The sequence below is a fragment of the Agelaius tricolor genome, unplaced genomic scaffold (genome assembly GCF_023055355.1).
Source record: "Agelaius tricolor isolate 1412-34295 unplaced genomic scaffold, bAgeTri1.0.p SCAF_9, whole genome shotgun sequence".
NCBI classification, from domain to species: domain Eukaryota; kingdom Metazoa; phylum Chordata; class Aves; order Passeriformes; family Icteridae; genus Agelaius; species Agelaius tricolor.
The window spans coordinates 29188274-29205367 of NW_027269269.1; the positions used below are offsets into that span (position 1 = coordinate 29188274).

The 17094-nt window shown below is 42.6% G+C and overlaps 1 protein-coding gene and 1 pseudogene across 3 annotated transcripts; both read right to left on the minus strand.

The window, feature by feature from the left end:
- CUNH3orf52 (chromosome unknown C3orf52 homolog) lies at positions 1-8600 on the minus strand. Of its 3 annotated transcripts, XR_011680153.1 has the most exons (7): positions 8216-8600; positions 4840-4963; positions 4158-4291; positions 3275-3345; positions 1693-1883; positions 676-770; positions 1-129 (listed from the first exon to the last, which is right to left on the minus strand). XR_011680153.1 is itself a non-coding variant. In XM_071433438.1 (6 exons), coding segments are annotated over exons 1-6 (627 nt in total). In that variant the 5' UTR covers positions 8396-8600; the 3' UTR covers positions 632-768. The 3 variants fall into 3 exon arrangements, 2 of the variants coding, with proteins under 2 accessions (XP_071289539.1, XP_071289538.1); XM_071433438.1 differs by lacking the exon at positions 1-129 and having other exon boundaries at positions 632-770; positions 4158-4216; XM_071433437.1 differs by lacking the exon at positions 1-129 and having other exon boundaries at positions 632-770.
- A 1803-nt stretch (positions 8601-10403) lies between these two features.
- LOC139593233 (suppressor of tumorigenicity 14 protein-like) overlaps positions 10404-17094 on the minus strand; it is a 34170-nt pseudogene continuing 27479 nt past the window's right edge.

Genomic DNA, 17094 nt, shown 5'->3' on the forward strand with positions numbered 1-17094 from the left:
CTTAAAATATTCCTGTGACATTCAGCTGCATTAGTGAACAAGACATGTCTCTTCATGCTGTTGCTTTCTTCTTTTGTATTTCACATTGAAGAAGAGAAAAATAGAGCAAGAGCACCTTATCCAAGGAGGCTGTAGGAAGAATAAGAAAATTATGAAAGCTAAAGCATTCTTAAGAAGCTAGTGCAAAGGCCTTGCATGTAATTAAAGAATACAAATACATATATATACACATACACACACACACATATATATCTATATTTAGGTTTTCAAGCTGTTTTACAAGGAAAGACCAACAAATAAATTTGTCATAAGAAGTGCGGAGAGAAAAAAATAACATATATGGATTTGAGTGGAAGTGAGCATTGAAGATGAAGCTGTACAGATAATTTTGCATAAGCCAAGAGAAAAAGAAAGGAGCCATGTGCAAGACTGCTTTCAAAGCTCATGCAGAACATTCAGATTTAATCATAAGGCAAGACAAAGCAGAGGTTTCAAAGTCAACAGAGCATGCATCAAATACATGACTTTCTCAAGGGTGAAACGGATTACTGAGATATAGAAGAAGGAGGTGGTGCTATAGCAATACAACACTGTCATATATATACCACATTTTCCATTTACAGTATTGCACCACAGGCAGTATTTACAGGACAACAATTTTAGAAGTATTTCTACCTAATGAATAGTTCCCTGCCCTGGGATTACTTGTAGATAGGGAATCGCATCTCTTCAAGGTAGTGATGAAGATGAAGAATCTTTCCATAATTTCTCTGAAAGTTAAAATGGTACTGTATTAACATTAAAACAAAACTTTAAACAGTCATTTCAACATATTCTTTCCTGTCCTCTTTTACACTCTTTTCCTAAGAATCCTGTCATTATATAAGGAATAAAATTCTTCTAAAAATTGGAACTCATGACCTGTTGATCTCGTCCCTTGGTAAGAATCCCATGAAAAACCAATACAAGTTAATTACAAACCTTACTTACCTACACTGCAATGACGAATTGTTAGCCTAGGAATATTCTAAAAGCACACAGGTGTGACTCAGTAAATTGGCACTGGGGGGAGGCAGTTCCATGCATTTAGTATAGCTTCAAAGCTCATAGGATTTTTATATGGGCATTTCTATCAGGACAAATATAAATGCATTGGAATCTCTACCTAGTCACTGGTAGTCATTGCCTAGAAAACCTGGAAGAATAAACATTTGTTTCCTTTACAGGTATTTCTGTATATAATAAATTTTCCAGAAAACTACAGAAAGACAAAAATCAGGACTCTTTTTCATCCCTTGGATTAAAATTTGTTTTGTTAGCATTCAAAACCAAATGTACAATAAGGAGAAATATTTTTAATTATTTGTCTCCCCATTATGGTACACATACATACAAGGAGAATTTTTCTGTACAGATAAAATGCAATATTAAATCAGAAAAGTTTGGTTGGAGTCCACAGCTAACCAGTCTCATCACTATTCCCTTTCTCATCAGAGGACCAAACAGTGAGTCCCAGGTTTTAAGTTAAGCATATCAAGACTTTCTGAAAGCTATTTTAAAATATCCTTAATACTGTTATGCAAATCATATAATCTAATGAATCTCAATATCTTTCTAGAAGTATTTCCCTCCTTTCACATAAATACTTCTGCTCTCTGTAAAGAAACAGTTTCTCTAAGGTACAGCACTTACATGTGAGAGAAGTCGGGTTGAGCTTTAACCTGTCACATTCAGATGTCCCAGGATTAAGAGTATCTTCATCATAAATATTTTGACGTAAAATGTTCCTTATAAAATCTGGGTTCATACTGTTTTCTATAAATCCTTCTGTTGATGGTGGTACAGAAAACACTAGCTGATAAATTACGGTGGAGCTTTCATTACTGAAAAACAAAGTCAAGGATGAATGTCTTCAAGTGTCAACAGTGTCTTTTCTTTTTTTTGAAAGACTGACTTTTCGTATCAATGTTGGGATAGATTTTTAAAAAAAAACATTTCCCCAAAAAAGAAAACAGCCGAAGATGCCAGTTTCTGCCTCCCTTCTCAGAACAGCTCTTGAAACTGGGTACGTACTTGAAGCCAGCCAGAGACATGTTTTCAAAACCATGAGGGGCAAATGGACATGTGTTCTGATGGGATGCAGTTTTCAGTACTGGTGCTTCACAAGAAGCTACTTAAAAGAAGTGTTGCAATATCCTGTGCATAGTTTCACTAGAAACCTGTAGGAATGTTTCTTTTCCTGCTAGCAGTATCTGTGACCATGCAGCTGTGCTCCTGACTCAGCTCTGGAGTGGATTACACAAACCAGTGAACTGGAGACCATCTGTGGAGATTTCATTTTTTGTGGTCTACCAAAACTGACTACAATTCAACAGCTATCTTCTATACTCACAGAATTCAAAACATTTTCAAAAAGTACTTGAATGGGGGAAAATAAAAGGAAAGAAAGAGAGGGAGAGAACAAGAGAGAGGCATCAAAGAGGCAGAGAGAGTTACTATCTAATCAATATATGTGTAGAACTACAGCTTTGTACTTGATGGTCTAAATCATAGTTAGTACCCATAAGGCTAAGGAGCTACAGTTCACTGTTGAACAAAGCTGGCATGCCCAAGGCTGGCAGGGCAAGGGAGCATATTGCTCAAGGGAGCAAAGTGCCTTTGCAACTGCCACTAGCCACATGGCAATGTGGCTATTCCTTTGTCATTGCTATCTCAAAGCACCTGGGACTTTGCAAAACTACTTCCCTTGATTTTGTCCCATCTTTCTAATTTCTTTTGTAAGAGTTCTTTTTCAGAAGTCCTTGGGAAAGCTCGCTGTCTTCCCATGCCTTTCTGCTATCTCTCCATGACAGGAGACATGTATATCCTCTTGCCTTTATGTTTTTTGGGAACAAAATGATTCTCTCCTCCCTATGAACCCTGTTTCATATATTTAAGATTATTTAAACTACATCAATCTTAAGCGTTTCCAGCAATTAATTTTTCTTTTAATAAGTATCCTTGAATATGTTTCTTAAGGGCTGCAATTGGAACCAAAGATAACAGAGATGATACTTCACAGCAACAATATGTTGCTGTCATTATGTAATTTTAGCAGCATTTACCACTTACATCAGATGATCCTTTGACCAGTTTTCACTGCCTATACACATAATTTTCCCCAAACAAACCTATTTTTCAGAGATTTAAATAGTGTACATATTTACATAAGCACATGTATGTCTTATCAGAAGCCTGTAATTTTCAGATAACTTTGGGGACAGAAATTGCTTACCTGAAAGAAATCACCTGAGCTGACCTAAAGTAACGTCCTAAAGCTGGAGATGAGCTGTAGACCTCTGTTAGCTGAGAGAGAGAGAAAAAAAATGTTTCTTCTATTCAATCTCTTTTTTGCTCTCACAAAGAAAAAAAAAGCACAGCAAATCATTTTCACAAAGTGCTTTAACTAGCATAAAAACAGGGGCCGAAGGTCAAATAACAGCAAATATCTGCCCTCGAAAAGGTAGAGAGTAATTTAAATTTGACAGACAAGTTAATTGTACATTTGAGTGATTGCTTTGTAACCTTAACACAATGGGGGCACTCAAGGTGAACTAAAAGTGTGTGCTCATGTTGCTATGTGCAACTAATGCTGTTAGGTTAGGGATCTAATTAGTACCAAAAGGCTCTTCTAACTCTTACTTTGTGGGGGGGAGAGTCTCTGTCTTGAGACTGCCTTCCCACCATGTCCAAATGATAACTGCCATGTATGCTGAGCATATTTCATCTGTAACGCAGAGCTGTGCTGGCTCAGCAGAAATCACATCTATAAACCCAGACTGTAATCATGTACTCATAAGAGAATGCTGCACACAGGATGTTTAGCCCATATTATGCTTGGATGACTTTCCCAGATCTCTCCTAAATTATTCAATGATTCTATGAAAAAGGTGAAGACAATGTCTTTACAAATGGTCAAATTTATGGGAATAAAGTCAATACTTTATTGTGCTTAAAAGCAGACAATTATTTTTTTTTCTAGATTGTGACTTTAAAAAGTACAACACAATTTATTTGTGGACTTGCAAATGACTGAGTTGCTACGCAGAGAAACAGAAACTTAAAAGGCAAAACACTGAAGCAGAATCAACTTTGCCAAGAATCACATAAACACTTACCCTCTTAGTAATGTCCTCGGAGGAGAAGTGTGGGAGACCACACATTAACTCCAATGTTCCTGAAAAATTATGAAAATTTCCATTGCTTAGTAATTCATCAGGATCCCAGTAGTCATCCTCATCTGTGTAAACATCTAATAATTAAAAGGAGACACAAAGGGGAGAAAAAAGTTTCAGATAGCTGAAGTATTGAAAAACAACCCACTTGGCTTTCTCATAGATTTCTTAGGTAAGGACTGACTGGGAAAGACAGAAAGAAAGTGCAAGTCACCTGAAAAAAGTGACAGCACCAGGAAGTGAACCACCAACCTCCATTAGCAAAAGTCATCTGCTCTGGGAGTCTGACAGGCAATGACCCCATGGGACCTAAGTCATCCATGGCACTTGTTCCAACATTACAAACATAATTTCTGTCCTCATATCCTAATCTCTGCTTGTGATATTTTCTTATTTTCTACAAACTTGAACTGTCACCTGATCAGGATACAAGTGGCTTGCTGCCTGCTAAGATAAAAGCATTCACAAGAACTACTGAACTACAATACCACCCTCTTCAGTCAGTATCCCAGTTCCTTCAGCAGTTTACTGAAGGACATTAACGGATGTTATTGTTGCATTTGTGTTCTATTAGAGTGTACATATTGCATGTTTGTATTACTGTAGTCAAGAGCAAGATACTTACTAGAATAAAGAATTAGGCTGATGAGAATGACCAGGAAGATCACTAGAAATATTGTAGATATAACCATCCATAGTTTACACTTCCAGAAAACTACATTCCTGCATGATTTCCAGGCATCTCTCTCCTAGGTATAAAAGAGAAGGGCATATTGATTAATCAAATAAGGCAGGAAAAAAATACTGAAAAATGTCTCGGCTGTCACACTTAGAAACAAAACCCCCACATAGATGGGAGAACCTCATTGGTAAGCAATGCCCTGCATCAGGGGTTCCCAGCCTTGCAGGAAAAAATGCAGACCTAAAGAAGGTAAAGGACATTCACTTGAGAGAGATAATTCCCCTTTGCGCAGAAGTTCCAACTCCTGAATGGCCCATAAAGCTAAAGTACTGCAAAGGTGATTTCTTGGCTCCACGTTTGTTTTTTTTTAACTACGTGAATTAAATTTGTATATTCCACAAGCGCTCCTTTTAATGTTTTTCATCTCTCCCAACTAAAAACGTGTCTCTGGAGGTATTTCCAAAATCATTCACCTCTGCAGCATTGATGATGTCAACCTGCACAGCTTCTGGATGCCAGCATCCAATGCAAAGGCAGTGCTATTCAATAGATACTATTGTCTTAAACCCTCTGTAAAATAATTGAGAATTTTATAGTTGACTTATTTTTTTTTCAGAAGATTGGAAACTTGAAGGCTATTGAGTGTATTTAACAGAAAATTTAATGCAAATCTCACCTGCTCTATGAGGTCAAAAGAAAACTTGACTCAAAGCAACTGTGCAGGTATGTACATTCATACAGGAGAGAAAGGATCTTGCCTGTTATTTAATTTTTATAAGATTTAAAACCATGACAGAAATTAGTCTTTTAATGAGTTAATCCAACAGGATAAGTATTAAAAAAAAAAGGTGGGGGGGAAAGGAGTAAGCTTAGGTGATGGCAAAACAGATAATTTCATCTGTTTTGTTCCACAGCCAGAAGAATCAGAAGACTGAAGCAAGGCTTGAATTCATAAGCAGACCATGCTGTCTTTTTAATTACTTCTCTCCCTCCCTCTCCAACCACCATAATGGTAGTAACAAATCCTATGTCTTTTCTGTCATCAGTACCAGGTAAGGAAAAGCACGAGCTGCAAGTTGTCTGGGACACACATGCAGATTGGCAGAAACCAGCTGCTGCTGGAGGCAATAATCCAGGTTTCCTTCCTTTAGTTTTTGAACTTTCTAAGAACACAGACTAACAGAGAGGCTTTTACTGAATTTAACTGAATTGAGCAGCTGGCTAAAAGCTTCCATGTGGTGGCAGGGGAACAGGGAGAGAAAACAGACACATAGAGAAAGCGCTTACAAGAGAGATTCCTTCAGGAACAGAGGCAGAAAAAGGAAAACACTCTCTGTAGACACCTCTGCACACAGAACTTTGCTCTGCTAGAGCATGAAAGGCAAACACGGGGTATGGTTTTGTTGACAGCACGCTTTCAGCTGTCATCTCATTTACTTTTTTTGTTATTCGATTTTTAAAATATTTTATAGAAATATATATATATTTTATAGAAGTATGAATTTCAATTTAATACTTAACACTAGCATATAGTTTTGTATTTTAAAAAATTTTAAAAGCCAGTAACCACTGCCTAGAGTGCAACTGTGAAATCAGCCATAGCCCCATCAGTTGAGACAGGCAGCTGTCAAGCCCAAGTTTTGATTGAGCCACCATATAGTAAAATCAGGACCCCCGACAAAGGCAAATTATTTGCATCTGACTCTAAAACTTCGGAATGCTGAATACTTGCTTTTTAAAAATTATATTATATTATGTTATGTTATATTATAACTATACTACAAAGAATACTAAAGAATACTTACCACTAACTAACAACTCGTGACTGTCTGCAGACCGACAGTCCACACAGCTTGGACCCGATAAGCTAATTAACATAAACAATCTCCGCCAGAATCCAGTTACCAAATTCCTTCAAGTAAACAACCTTCCCAACACATTCCACATGTGCAAAACACCAGGAGCAGCAAGCAGAGATAAATTTTTTTTCCCTCTGTGCTTCTCCAGGAAAAAACCTGAGAGAGAGAATTATGTCTCTGTTCAGAGGGCATGTTAATACCACACCACCGCATGTTTAGGCTATCACAAAACACAACTCTTAATCATACATAGCAAACTGGCTTGATCCCAAGAAAACATTCAGTTCCACAACTAGTCCAACACCTTCCGAACTTTGCCAATAGGCCAGAGGGAAGCAACAACAGCCGAGAAATATCTCTCCCTGGTGGGCAGGACAGCTCTGATTACTCTGCCAGCTGAGCAGAAAGCAGAGCACTGTAACTTCCAGTAATCTGTATAGGACGGGAAGCCACTTGCTATAATCAGCATAAAGACAGCTCAAATGAAAACTCAGCTTTGGAAAGGGGAAGGATAAGCCCAAGGGTAAGGTTTCTCGAGATAGTCCAGCAGACCTAGCTGATCCCTGGCTCTCCTCCCCCCTCTGCTGCTCCTCTTTGCACCTCCTGGAATGTGCCTGGCCCTGCAGCGAGCTGATTCAGCTTTCCAGACCACGGGAGAAGTAACTTGACCCCTGATACAAGAGAACAAAGGGGGTTTTTGCCTAGTCAGCGGAATGAATGAGCCCCAGCGATGAGCAGCGGGGCTCCCCCAAGGCAGAAGTGAAGTCACAAGAGCGGGAAGGGACGGGCGGTGCCTCAGGCAGACAGCTCCCGGCACTCAGCCGTGCCCACAGAAAAACAGGAAACATCTTCGCACAACCACAAATACTCCTGCAGTATGTAGTGTAATTCACTGTACAGCAGTCACGTATGAATATGTTATTCCTCTGCCAGAATTAGTCTGTTCTGTAGCTTTAAAATGGGGACTAGGAGCCACGTCCCTTAGGATTCACGTGCTGATCTTAACTGAGGGCTTGGAGCATTCTGTTAATACAAATTCATAATGGTTTGCAACTGAAAATTACTCAGAGATAAAGAGAATCCAGTGTGCTCTGTTCGAGGACATCTTATTTTTGTTGGGTAGCACTGTTTCCTGGTTAACTTCTACTGAAAGAAAGCCTGGTTTTAAAACTTATTTCAACTTTTCTGGTTTTGAGCCCAATCCCACTGATAGCACTTTAGAAGAGAAAGCAAAACTCAGAGAACCAATTATAGTTTCACTTCCTAAATTAATGCTTAAAATCCCACTCTCAGAACACTTTATTGATAAAGAAAAAGAATTACATTTAACATTTTTTTAGCCTCTTTCCCTCAAACAGGAAATTAAATAACCTCAACAAAATGTTCCTTCAAGTGTCATTTCTCTTGCTGTGTAGTATTTCCCCCACAGGAAGGATTAAATGACCAAATGAAATTCCTACCTTTCTCGTTTGAGCATTTAGAGGCTTGTCACGATCAGTCTCACTTTCCTCCACATTATGTTCCCGTAATTCAATAATCTCTTGCTCCTGAGCAGAACTCTGCCTTTTCATTGCTTTTGTCTCTGAAGAGGGTCCTCTGTGAGAACCTCTGTCTCTGAAGTGAGCATGGAGCCAGCTCATTTCCTTCTTGTTTCAGCTGCAATTATGGTCAGTGGTTGCTCTGACACGAGGCTGGAAACAGGAAGAGTGGGGATAGTGTTCACAGGAGAGGTCTCAAAATACTGTTAAATTAGGGGAATTCCGTGGAAGAGCAAATAAAGTCGGCTGCCCTAGCTGCAGAGAAAGGGAAGGCAGAGGAAGTATCGATTTGCATAGCCATGAGAACTCTGACTCTCAGCTGTGCAATACTAGGTTTTCCAGTTTGCCTACCTGCCTGTACCAGCCCTTGACAAGCAAGTGACTAAACCTTCAGCAATGCTGGGATGATTTTGAAAGGAACCAGTGTTTTCTCTGCTGCTGTCAGCCAAAACAATAAAATGTTATTACTGTTATCCATGTAGCTAAACAGATGCGGTGCTGATCAGCACGAACAGAGTAAAAGTTCATAGAGCATGTTGTTTGCTTATGCTGGGACTCTGTCCACACTTGTGATTCTAGTCTCCCTCTATAGTCAATAAAGAAATGAACACTAACGACCTTTGTGCTATAAATTGTTCTTCCTCTAGCTATTATATTGCCTAAAATCATATCTAGTGTTAAAGAACCATTTATGTCCTTTAACATACTATCCAACCTAAACCTGAGAACTGCTTTTAGGTAAAAAACCCCAGAGGACAGAGATAAAGAGAAGAGAAAGATGGGCTTCAATTTCATTCTGTGCTCTACAGGACATGCTTTTATGAAACAACCGTGGTGATTTGGTCTGCACTAGCTTCCCACATGCACTCTCATGTGCACTAGGAGTCACTCATAACAGCTTACTGTAGCCAGGGGCTGATTACGACCCCAGCCTCCTAAATATCCTTGATCCTACCTCATCTTATTTCTCCTGTTCACGCTCCATCCCCATTTTCTTCTTCCTTCCCACAGAACATCTCTCTCCCCTCTGACTCAAAAGGTCTGGGCAGACAGCTGGTGACCACACCCTTCTTTACTCTTTTGTCCCAGCACGGGGAGTATCATGCTCTTTTGAGAACCAAACACAGCCTCTCTCCCTAACCCCCTTTCCACTCACAGCACCAATCCTTTTTCCTGCCAAAAGCTCAGGGAGTTCTCCCCTTGTCCCACCACTCCAATTTTCTCTTTGTGCAACTCACCTTGGTTCTGCTGCCTGAAGTACACCCAGGGTTTGCATTCCTGATGTCACGTCACACCCATCCACACAAAGGCACTCCATGAAAGTGAGCATGTCTTAGGTTTATTCCATAAGTAAAAAGAAATACAAATTGTATACCCCACACATTTTGGTTCTGAGAATCTTTAAAGCTCTGGAGGACTGAAGGTGAAACTGAGCAGTCATCAAGATCATAACATGTATCTGGATCTACAAAATCTTACTTGGGACATCTGACACTAGAAAAGCCTTTATCTGGTTCTCACTACTCCTGCAGAATATTGGACTCAATTATTTAATTTCTACTCACAGTAGACCTTCCTACTGGATTGTCTGAAATCAAAACTGTTCCTCTAAAACAAAGAGTTAATGATTATACAGATCTCACCATGCAAAGGCCAAAGTCCTTATTTTATTTTATGTATTTATGAAGAAACTGCTTGAAGTCTTTCTTTCATCTGGGGGATCTAACTTCCACACTTTTTGTGCATTTCTTCCATGTGAAATTCTGACCCTTCAGCTTTGCAAAAACAGGAAAGTCCAAGGCACCAATGCAGTTCTGATTACACATGGAGTTTAGAGTTTCAGAGGCACATCCAAACAAACAAAACATAGCCCCTTGCAGTTTTAGCACATGTTTATTAAAAAGGAAGATGTGAATAATTGAGTAGCCACTAAAGAAACAACCCTCCTAATATACTGGCTTTGAATATAGCTTATGCTGTAAATTTGACACAAGCTGGGGCAAGATGCCCAACAGGAGAAAGGAAGGAAAAGAAATAACAGTGTTAGAAAGAGCAGTCTCACTGCATGCAGATTACAGTGCTAGCTCTTTTCAACATTTCACCCACATGCTGCCAAGGTACATCTGACATTAAACAAAGATCACATACTTATGTACTGCAGAGTAAGTGTGCTGTGTGGACAGCAATAAAAGGTGTTCAAACTGCCAGTTTCATCTTTTAAATATATATATTAAAGGTCAAAGCTAAACACTTCCAAATATTGAGCACAGCTTAAAGACCATCTAAATGATCTTAAGGCCATCTAGACAATTCTTTTATTAAGCTAAGTACTGTTATTCTGAAGTCCCATAAACAGCTTTGGAAACCTTAAATTGGCTAGATTTGGAGTGATAAGCTCATCAGGAGATTAAAATTAAAAAAGTTAGATTTACTACCAGGGTTAAAGGAATGTTGCTGTCATTTCTTATGTTACTTTCATTGAGCCCAAAGATGCATCCAACCACATAAATCCATTTTCCTTCTATGTCCATTTCAATTTAGTGTGGCCTTGTGGGGACAGCCCAGAAAGATACACAAAAAAAAAAAAATTTCCTGAGCCTGAAACTCTGCTTAGTGTGGACTGAGGACAGGACGAAAAAAAATCCTAACCTACCAGGAACATGCTAAAAATTCACAATGGATGCCAGAGCTGGAGAACTACACATGTAACATGTTGCAAATATTAAACCCTACAGTTGGTTCAAATTCTGAAGGGAATTTAAGAAAGCATTATAGTTTCTCTTTGTTCAATTTGAATGAATTACAACTCATTCATTCCTTCCTTTTATTTAGACATCATCCCAAAGAACCTAAACAATACTCTTCCAGTTACTTAATGAAAATTGCTTGCATCCTAGCATTTTTGAGCTATATATCTGGTATTTTTAAGAAAACACAGTAGAGACCCCAAAAGTTACAGCCCAGAAAGTAAAAGTCATGCAGTCACACATAACTGGAAAGAAATAATCTCAGGTTTATACACAATACACTATTTATATTTTTGAGAACAATGAAATAATTATTTATGTTTAGAATCCTGTAACATACCTAAAGAGTATGGTAATATATGGTATGTGGCCATTTTTATCCAGATAACATGTGGAAATAAATATAGATAACAAGGGACAAGGAAGGAGAGAAGGGTTATGAATGAGGTATGGCTGGATTTTTGTTACAGGTTATAATCCATTTTATTTTGTTTCTAAGGCAGTGCTGTTTCTGCAAATAGCCATAAGGAAGATGGATCCATAAGGAGCCTGGAGTTCCTCTGAGGCTGAACAGTTATTGCTAGATGAACCACAAGTGATAGTTTCTTCATTTAAAAAATGTATTCTTTCACCAAGGAACAGTCAATGGCATTTTCATGTTGTATCATCAAATTGACTACAGCAGGAAGCAGCTTTCACACAGAGGTGATCGGCATTTTGTCCTTGGCTCACCAGTTTGTATTCCGACGGATCCAGTCGTAAAGTCCTGTCACCTTGGTGTACTCACCAGGACGATTGCGCCGAGCACACCCTTCACCCCAGTTCGCGATGCCAGCAAGGTACCATCTACTGCCCTTCCCTGTGCAGGCCAAGGGACCTCCAGAATCTCCCCAAAATGAAGGAATCCAGCCATTAGTGCACACACAGAGAGCCCTGTAAGAAAAATTAGGTTATTTAAGAACAGTAAATACCTGCCCCTCTTTTTCTCAAATATTAATTAAACCTTACTTCTTGATATAATGTACCCAGCCAGATGCCATATTTATTCAATTGTTTTAAATTATGGATGCAGCACACTTACCAATATAAAGCAACAGTGAGAAGCAGTTTATAAAATTACTCTTTGATAATGTCTCATTGCAGGATTCATAGAATAACTCACCACAGCTCAAATAGGGAGAGAAGAAGACAGGGATGGAAATAGGGAATTCTACTACAACTTGAAATGGGGAATTCTACTGCAATTTGAAATCTACTATAAATTGTTCACAGGTTGAAGGCAGATCTCTTATACTGTGTGTTCAATAGGAACAGAAAAATACCACACACCCTGTGACTGCTGTCACAAGGGTTTTCAGGATGAAGAAGAGACGAGAATGTTGACTCCATGATCAGAAGGCTTGATTTATTATTTTATGATATATGTTACATTAAGACTATACTAAAAAGCAATAGAAAGGAAAAGGTTTCTTCAGCAGCTAGCTAAGCTAAGAATAGACAAGAATGAATAACAAAGATCTGTGTCTCAGACAGAGCAAGAGCCAGCTCTGCCATGAGTGGTCAAGAAATCCAAACACCCACAAGAGACCAATCACGGGTCTACCTGTTGCATTCCACAGCAGCAGATAACCATTGTTTACTTTGATTGCTGAAACTGCAGCTTCTCACAAGGAAAAATCCTAAGAAAGGATTTTTCATGAAAGATGTCTGCGATAACACCCCAAATCAAAAAAGCCAACTAACCAAAATAAACTCAAACCCAACAAACAAACCAGGCACAATTAAGTATTATCAGCAGTTTTATAATCAAGACTGACTCTACAGTAGACTACTTTGTAGAGGCAGAAGAAGGAACAAAGACTAAGGAATGTGCAAATAAGAACATGCTTCTCAAATGGAACATGCAGGTTTGCACAGCAGGGTAGAAAAATAAAAAGTTCTATTCAATTCAGTTCACAGGATCAAAGTGCATTTGGGCTCATCAATGGTTTTTTTTTGCCTTCCATTACTTTAACCTTGTGGTAGGCCAGGGACAGGCGCTCGGAAGATTTCGGGCTGTAACGGAAAGTTACAGGAATCCTTCTACCCCCCTCCCCATAGATAAGGATCACCCTTGGAATGTAGCCAGACGTGTAGCCCCCCTAACCTATGCATGCCAGTAACTTTCCACTCCATACTAACCCTAGAAAGTATAGCCAAACCCCTGTCTGACGTAGAGAGACCCCTTAGTCCATAAATACCCTTAAGACCCCTCAATAAAGGCCTTTAACCGTCCACCACATTGGTGTCAGCGTCCGTTATTGGCCACAAGGGATCCCACAAAGGAGATCGAAGTGCTGGGCCCCTGAAACCAGGTCATCGCGGCCTTCACAAGAAGGCAACATAGTGGTGCCGAAACCCGGGATCGGGACGAAGCGACGAGTCCGGGCGACGGGGGTACTCCTGGCCAGGGGACAGCACTCAACGCCGGAACGGCCATAGCGAAGAAGGGGGACGCCCCAGAGACCCGCGATTCGTATGGAAGCGATAGCGAAGGTCGTAAGTTTGATACATATGCAATGGGGAATCAAATGCGAGCTCAGGAATTTTAATCTCGCTTTGACGAGACTCCTAGAGATTGGGGTCATTTCTCGACCCATAGATATATTACACCCTGGGGTGTGGCAGAAATGTACTGTCGCGCTAGCAGAGGACACAAAAGCCACAGGCAGCAGCAAAAGCCTGAAAGCGTGGGGGAAGGCAGAAGCCGCCCTACGCAAAGCATTAGAAGAACAGGAGACGTGGAACGTTGCGCGTTCCTGTTTGTTAATCGCGCCACAGCAGGGGGAGGGGGCGGGAACGCGAAACGCCCCTGGTGGCGACTCGATTGAGAGCGGGGAGACGGGGGGGCCGGGCGCATCCCATCCCTCCTCCAGCCCAAAGCCCCCGGAGCCCTCGGAGCCCCCGGGGGACCCCCTGACCATTTCGGGGGACCCGCCGGGGCCCAGACCACCTCCGGAGCCCCCCGGGGTGCCCACGGACCCCTCGCCCAACCCTTCCCCGCCGCTAGCCGACTTAGCGCAAGAAGCGGAGGGACTCGCACGGTCCTTTTGGGAGGGGCTGGCGGCAGAAGCCCGAAATATCGAGAGGGCAAGCGCGCGGGCGAGCGGCGGAGGGGATCCGCCGCCCTACCCGTTTGAATATGGCGCGGGTGGCCGGGGAGAGGGGTGGAGCCCGCCGGCCCGCGGCGGGAAGAACCCAGAACCGCGGCCAGCCGCGAACACGCATGTGCGGGAAACCAGCGCTGAGCCCATGCACGGCCGAGAGCCGAGGGTCCCAGCAGACGCGCATGCGTGGGGGTGCGACAGAGGGCGGGCACTCGCTCGGGAGCCGCGCCCACTGATGCCACCATATATGGGAGAAATCCCTCCCTGCGGGAGGCAGGGCGAGCCCAGGGGGCGGCACCGCCAGCAATATCAGCACCGCCCCCGAGGGGAGGAGCGGGGCCGTAGCCGGACAAAACGGCAGCAGAGACCGGAAGTATATTGGCAGTCGACTTCCGACTCTGAAGGGAGCCACAGCTCCCCGGATCGCTCTACGGAGCCCACTGAGTCCAGCAGCGACTCGGAGGCAGAGAAAACAGAATCAATGCGGTTTCGGACGAAACCAATTAAAACTTTTAACACAACCGGGAACCAGCCCCAATACGAACTCACCGACTGGGGTAAAATCAAAATCGAATGCGCGGAATGGGCATCCGCAGCATCGGTGCATGCCTTCCCGGTGAGAATTACGGGACCCCAGGGGAACCAGCAAAGAACGTATACTCCCGTTAATTCCAAAGACGTTCAAACAACAGTAAAAGCCATCTCAGAAAAAGGAATTAACTCAGGGGTGGTTTCCACTCTCGTGGATGGTCTTTTTAGCAATGATGATTTACTCCCTTTTCATATAGTGCAAATAAGCCGTATGCTTTTTGAGAGGGAGGGGACGTGCGGGATTCAGCCCCCTCCCGCTATGGATGCGAGACGGCCCATCTATGCCAACCCATAGTGGGGCAGGGGATCTTCATACCCTATGCTCCCACAGGCAAAAGCACACAGAAAGGGAGAAACATGACCTACCCCAAAGCCCTACCCACAAGGGTCACCGACGTCCCGACTGGCGATGAGGAAGCCTTCCAGATAGGCCGCTCAGCCAGGTCAGGCTCGGACCCAATCCTTCGCATGTTGGAAGCTACCTTTCTATCCCTGAATGAATCTAACCCTAACCTAACCGACTCCTGCTGGCTTTGCTACGATGTTAAACCCCCCTTTTACGAAGGAGTCGCTTTAGATACCCCCTTCAGCTATTCCACAGCCGATGCCCCTCGCCAGTGCAGATGGGACACACCCCGCAAAGGAATTACCCTGAGTCAAGTCACAGGTCAGGGCAGATGCTTCGGCAATGCAACCCTAGCTAAGCGGAAAGGCGACGTCTGCACCGAAGTAGTTGAGCCCAACAGGAAGAATAATAAGTGGGTTGTCCCATCCACATCTGGGATGTGGGTTTGCCAGAGATCTGGAGTGAGTCCCTGCGTGTCTCTTGCCAAATTCGATAACTCTAACGACTTTTGTGTTCAAGTTCTGATCGTCCCTAGGATCCTGTACCACTCAGACGAAGAGGTGTACCACCTTTCCGAAAATAACAACCGGCTCCACAAGAGAGAAATATTAACAGGTATAACTATCGCAATGCTGCTCGGCCTAGGGGCGGCTGGAACGGCAACAGGGGTCTCAGCCCTAGCAACTCAACACCAAGGACTGTCCCAGCTGCAGATGACCATCGATGAGGACCTGCAGAGGATCGAGAAATCCATTTCCTTTCTAGAAAAGTCAGTCTCTTCACTCTCAGAAGTGGTCCTGCAGAACAGGCGAGGACTGGATCTCCTGTTCATGCAGCAAGGGGGCCTGTGTGCTGCCTTGAAAGAGGAATGCTGTTTCTACGCTGACCACACAGGAGTCGTTAGAGACTCCATGGCAGAACTCCGAAACAGACTGGCTCAGAGACAGAAAGACAGGGAAGCCCAACAGAACTGGTTCGAATCCTGGTTCAATCAATCACCATGGCTAACCACCCTGATTTCTACCCTAATAGGTCCATTGGCAGTGCTGCTTTTAGCTATTACCTTCGGGCTGAACAAGCTAGTCTCATTCGTTCAGGCCCGCCTGGAACGGGCTAACATCCTGTTCGTGGGGCAGCCACAATTCCTGTGAATTCAACAGGGAACGCTGCCAGTCACGAGAGACTTGCCTGGCAGAAACTCACTCAGGTTTCCCAAGACCCTTTTCCCTAGTCAGATCTCAACTTCCTACCTCATTTTAGTGCCTATGTATAAGACTACCTCGTTCATTTGTGAAAGAGGGGGGGGAAGTGTGGTAGGCCAGGGACAGGCGCTCGGAAGATTTCGGGCTGTAACGGAAAGTTACAGGAATCCTTCTACCCCCCTCCCCATAGATAAGGATCACCCTTGGAATGTAGCCAGACGTGTAGCCCCCCTAACCTATGCATGCCAGTAACTTTCCACTCCATACTAACCCTAGAAAGTATAGCCAAACCCCTGTCTGACGTAGAGAGACCCCTTAGTCCATAAATACCCTTAAGACCCCTCAATAAAGGCCTTTAACCATCCACCACATTGGTGTCAGCGTCCGTTATTGGCCACAAGGGATCCCACAAAGGAGATCGAAGTGCTGGGCCCCTGAAACCAGGTCATCGCGGCCTTCACAAGAAGGCAACAAACCTTCTCTGACCTAGTCTGTTGACAGAACTCTGGGCAACTACAGTGCAGCTCCTCTCTGCAGCTGTTCCTAATGCATACAGGGCAGTCAGCAGCCTCCAAATTCACTCCGGGGCTTGTTTGAGCCCCCAGGTGGAGCCAAAACATGTAAGAGGTCAGGAGAAAGCCATGTGCTGAGAAAAGAGTAATAACACAAAGCTTTCATCACCCAACCAAACAAAATTATCTATTATGATGGTACAAAATTATCTAGAGATAAGAAAAGCAGCCAGAGTTCTTCCTTTCTCCCAGGCTGC

Coding starts and splice junctions, on each gene's coding strand:
- CUNH3orf52 (XM_071433437.1), bottom strand. CDS start 8,395: ATGAGCTGGCTCCATGCTCACTTCAGAGACAGAGGTTCTCACAGAGGA. Junction 4,292..4,839: donor CAGCCTAATTCTTTATTCTA/GTAAGTATCTTG, acceptor TTTAATTATTAG/ATGTTTACACAGATGAGGAT. Junction 3,346..4,157: donor CCGAGGACATTACTAAGAGG/GTAAGTGTTTAT, acceptor TCTCTCTCTCAG/CTAACAGAGGTCTACAGCTC.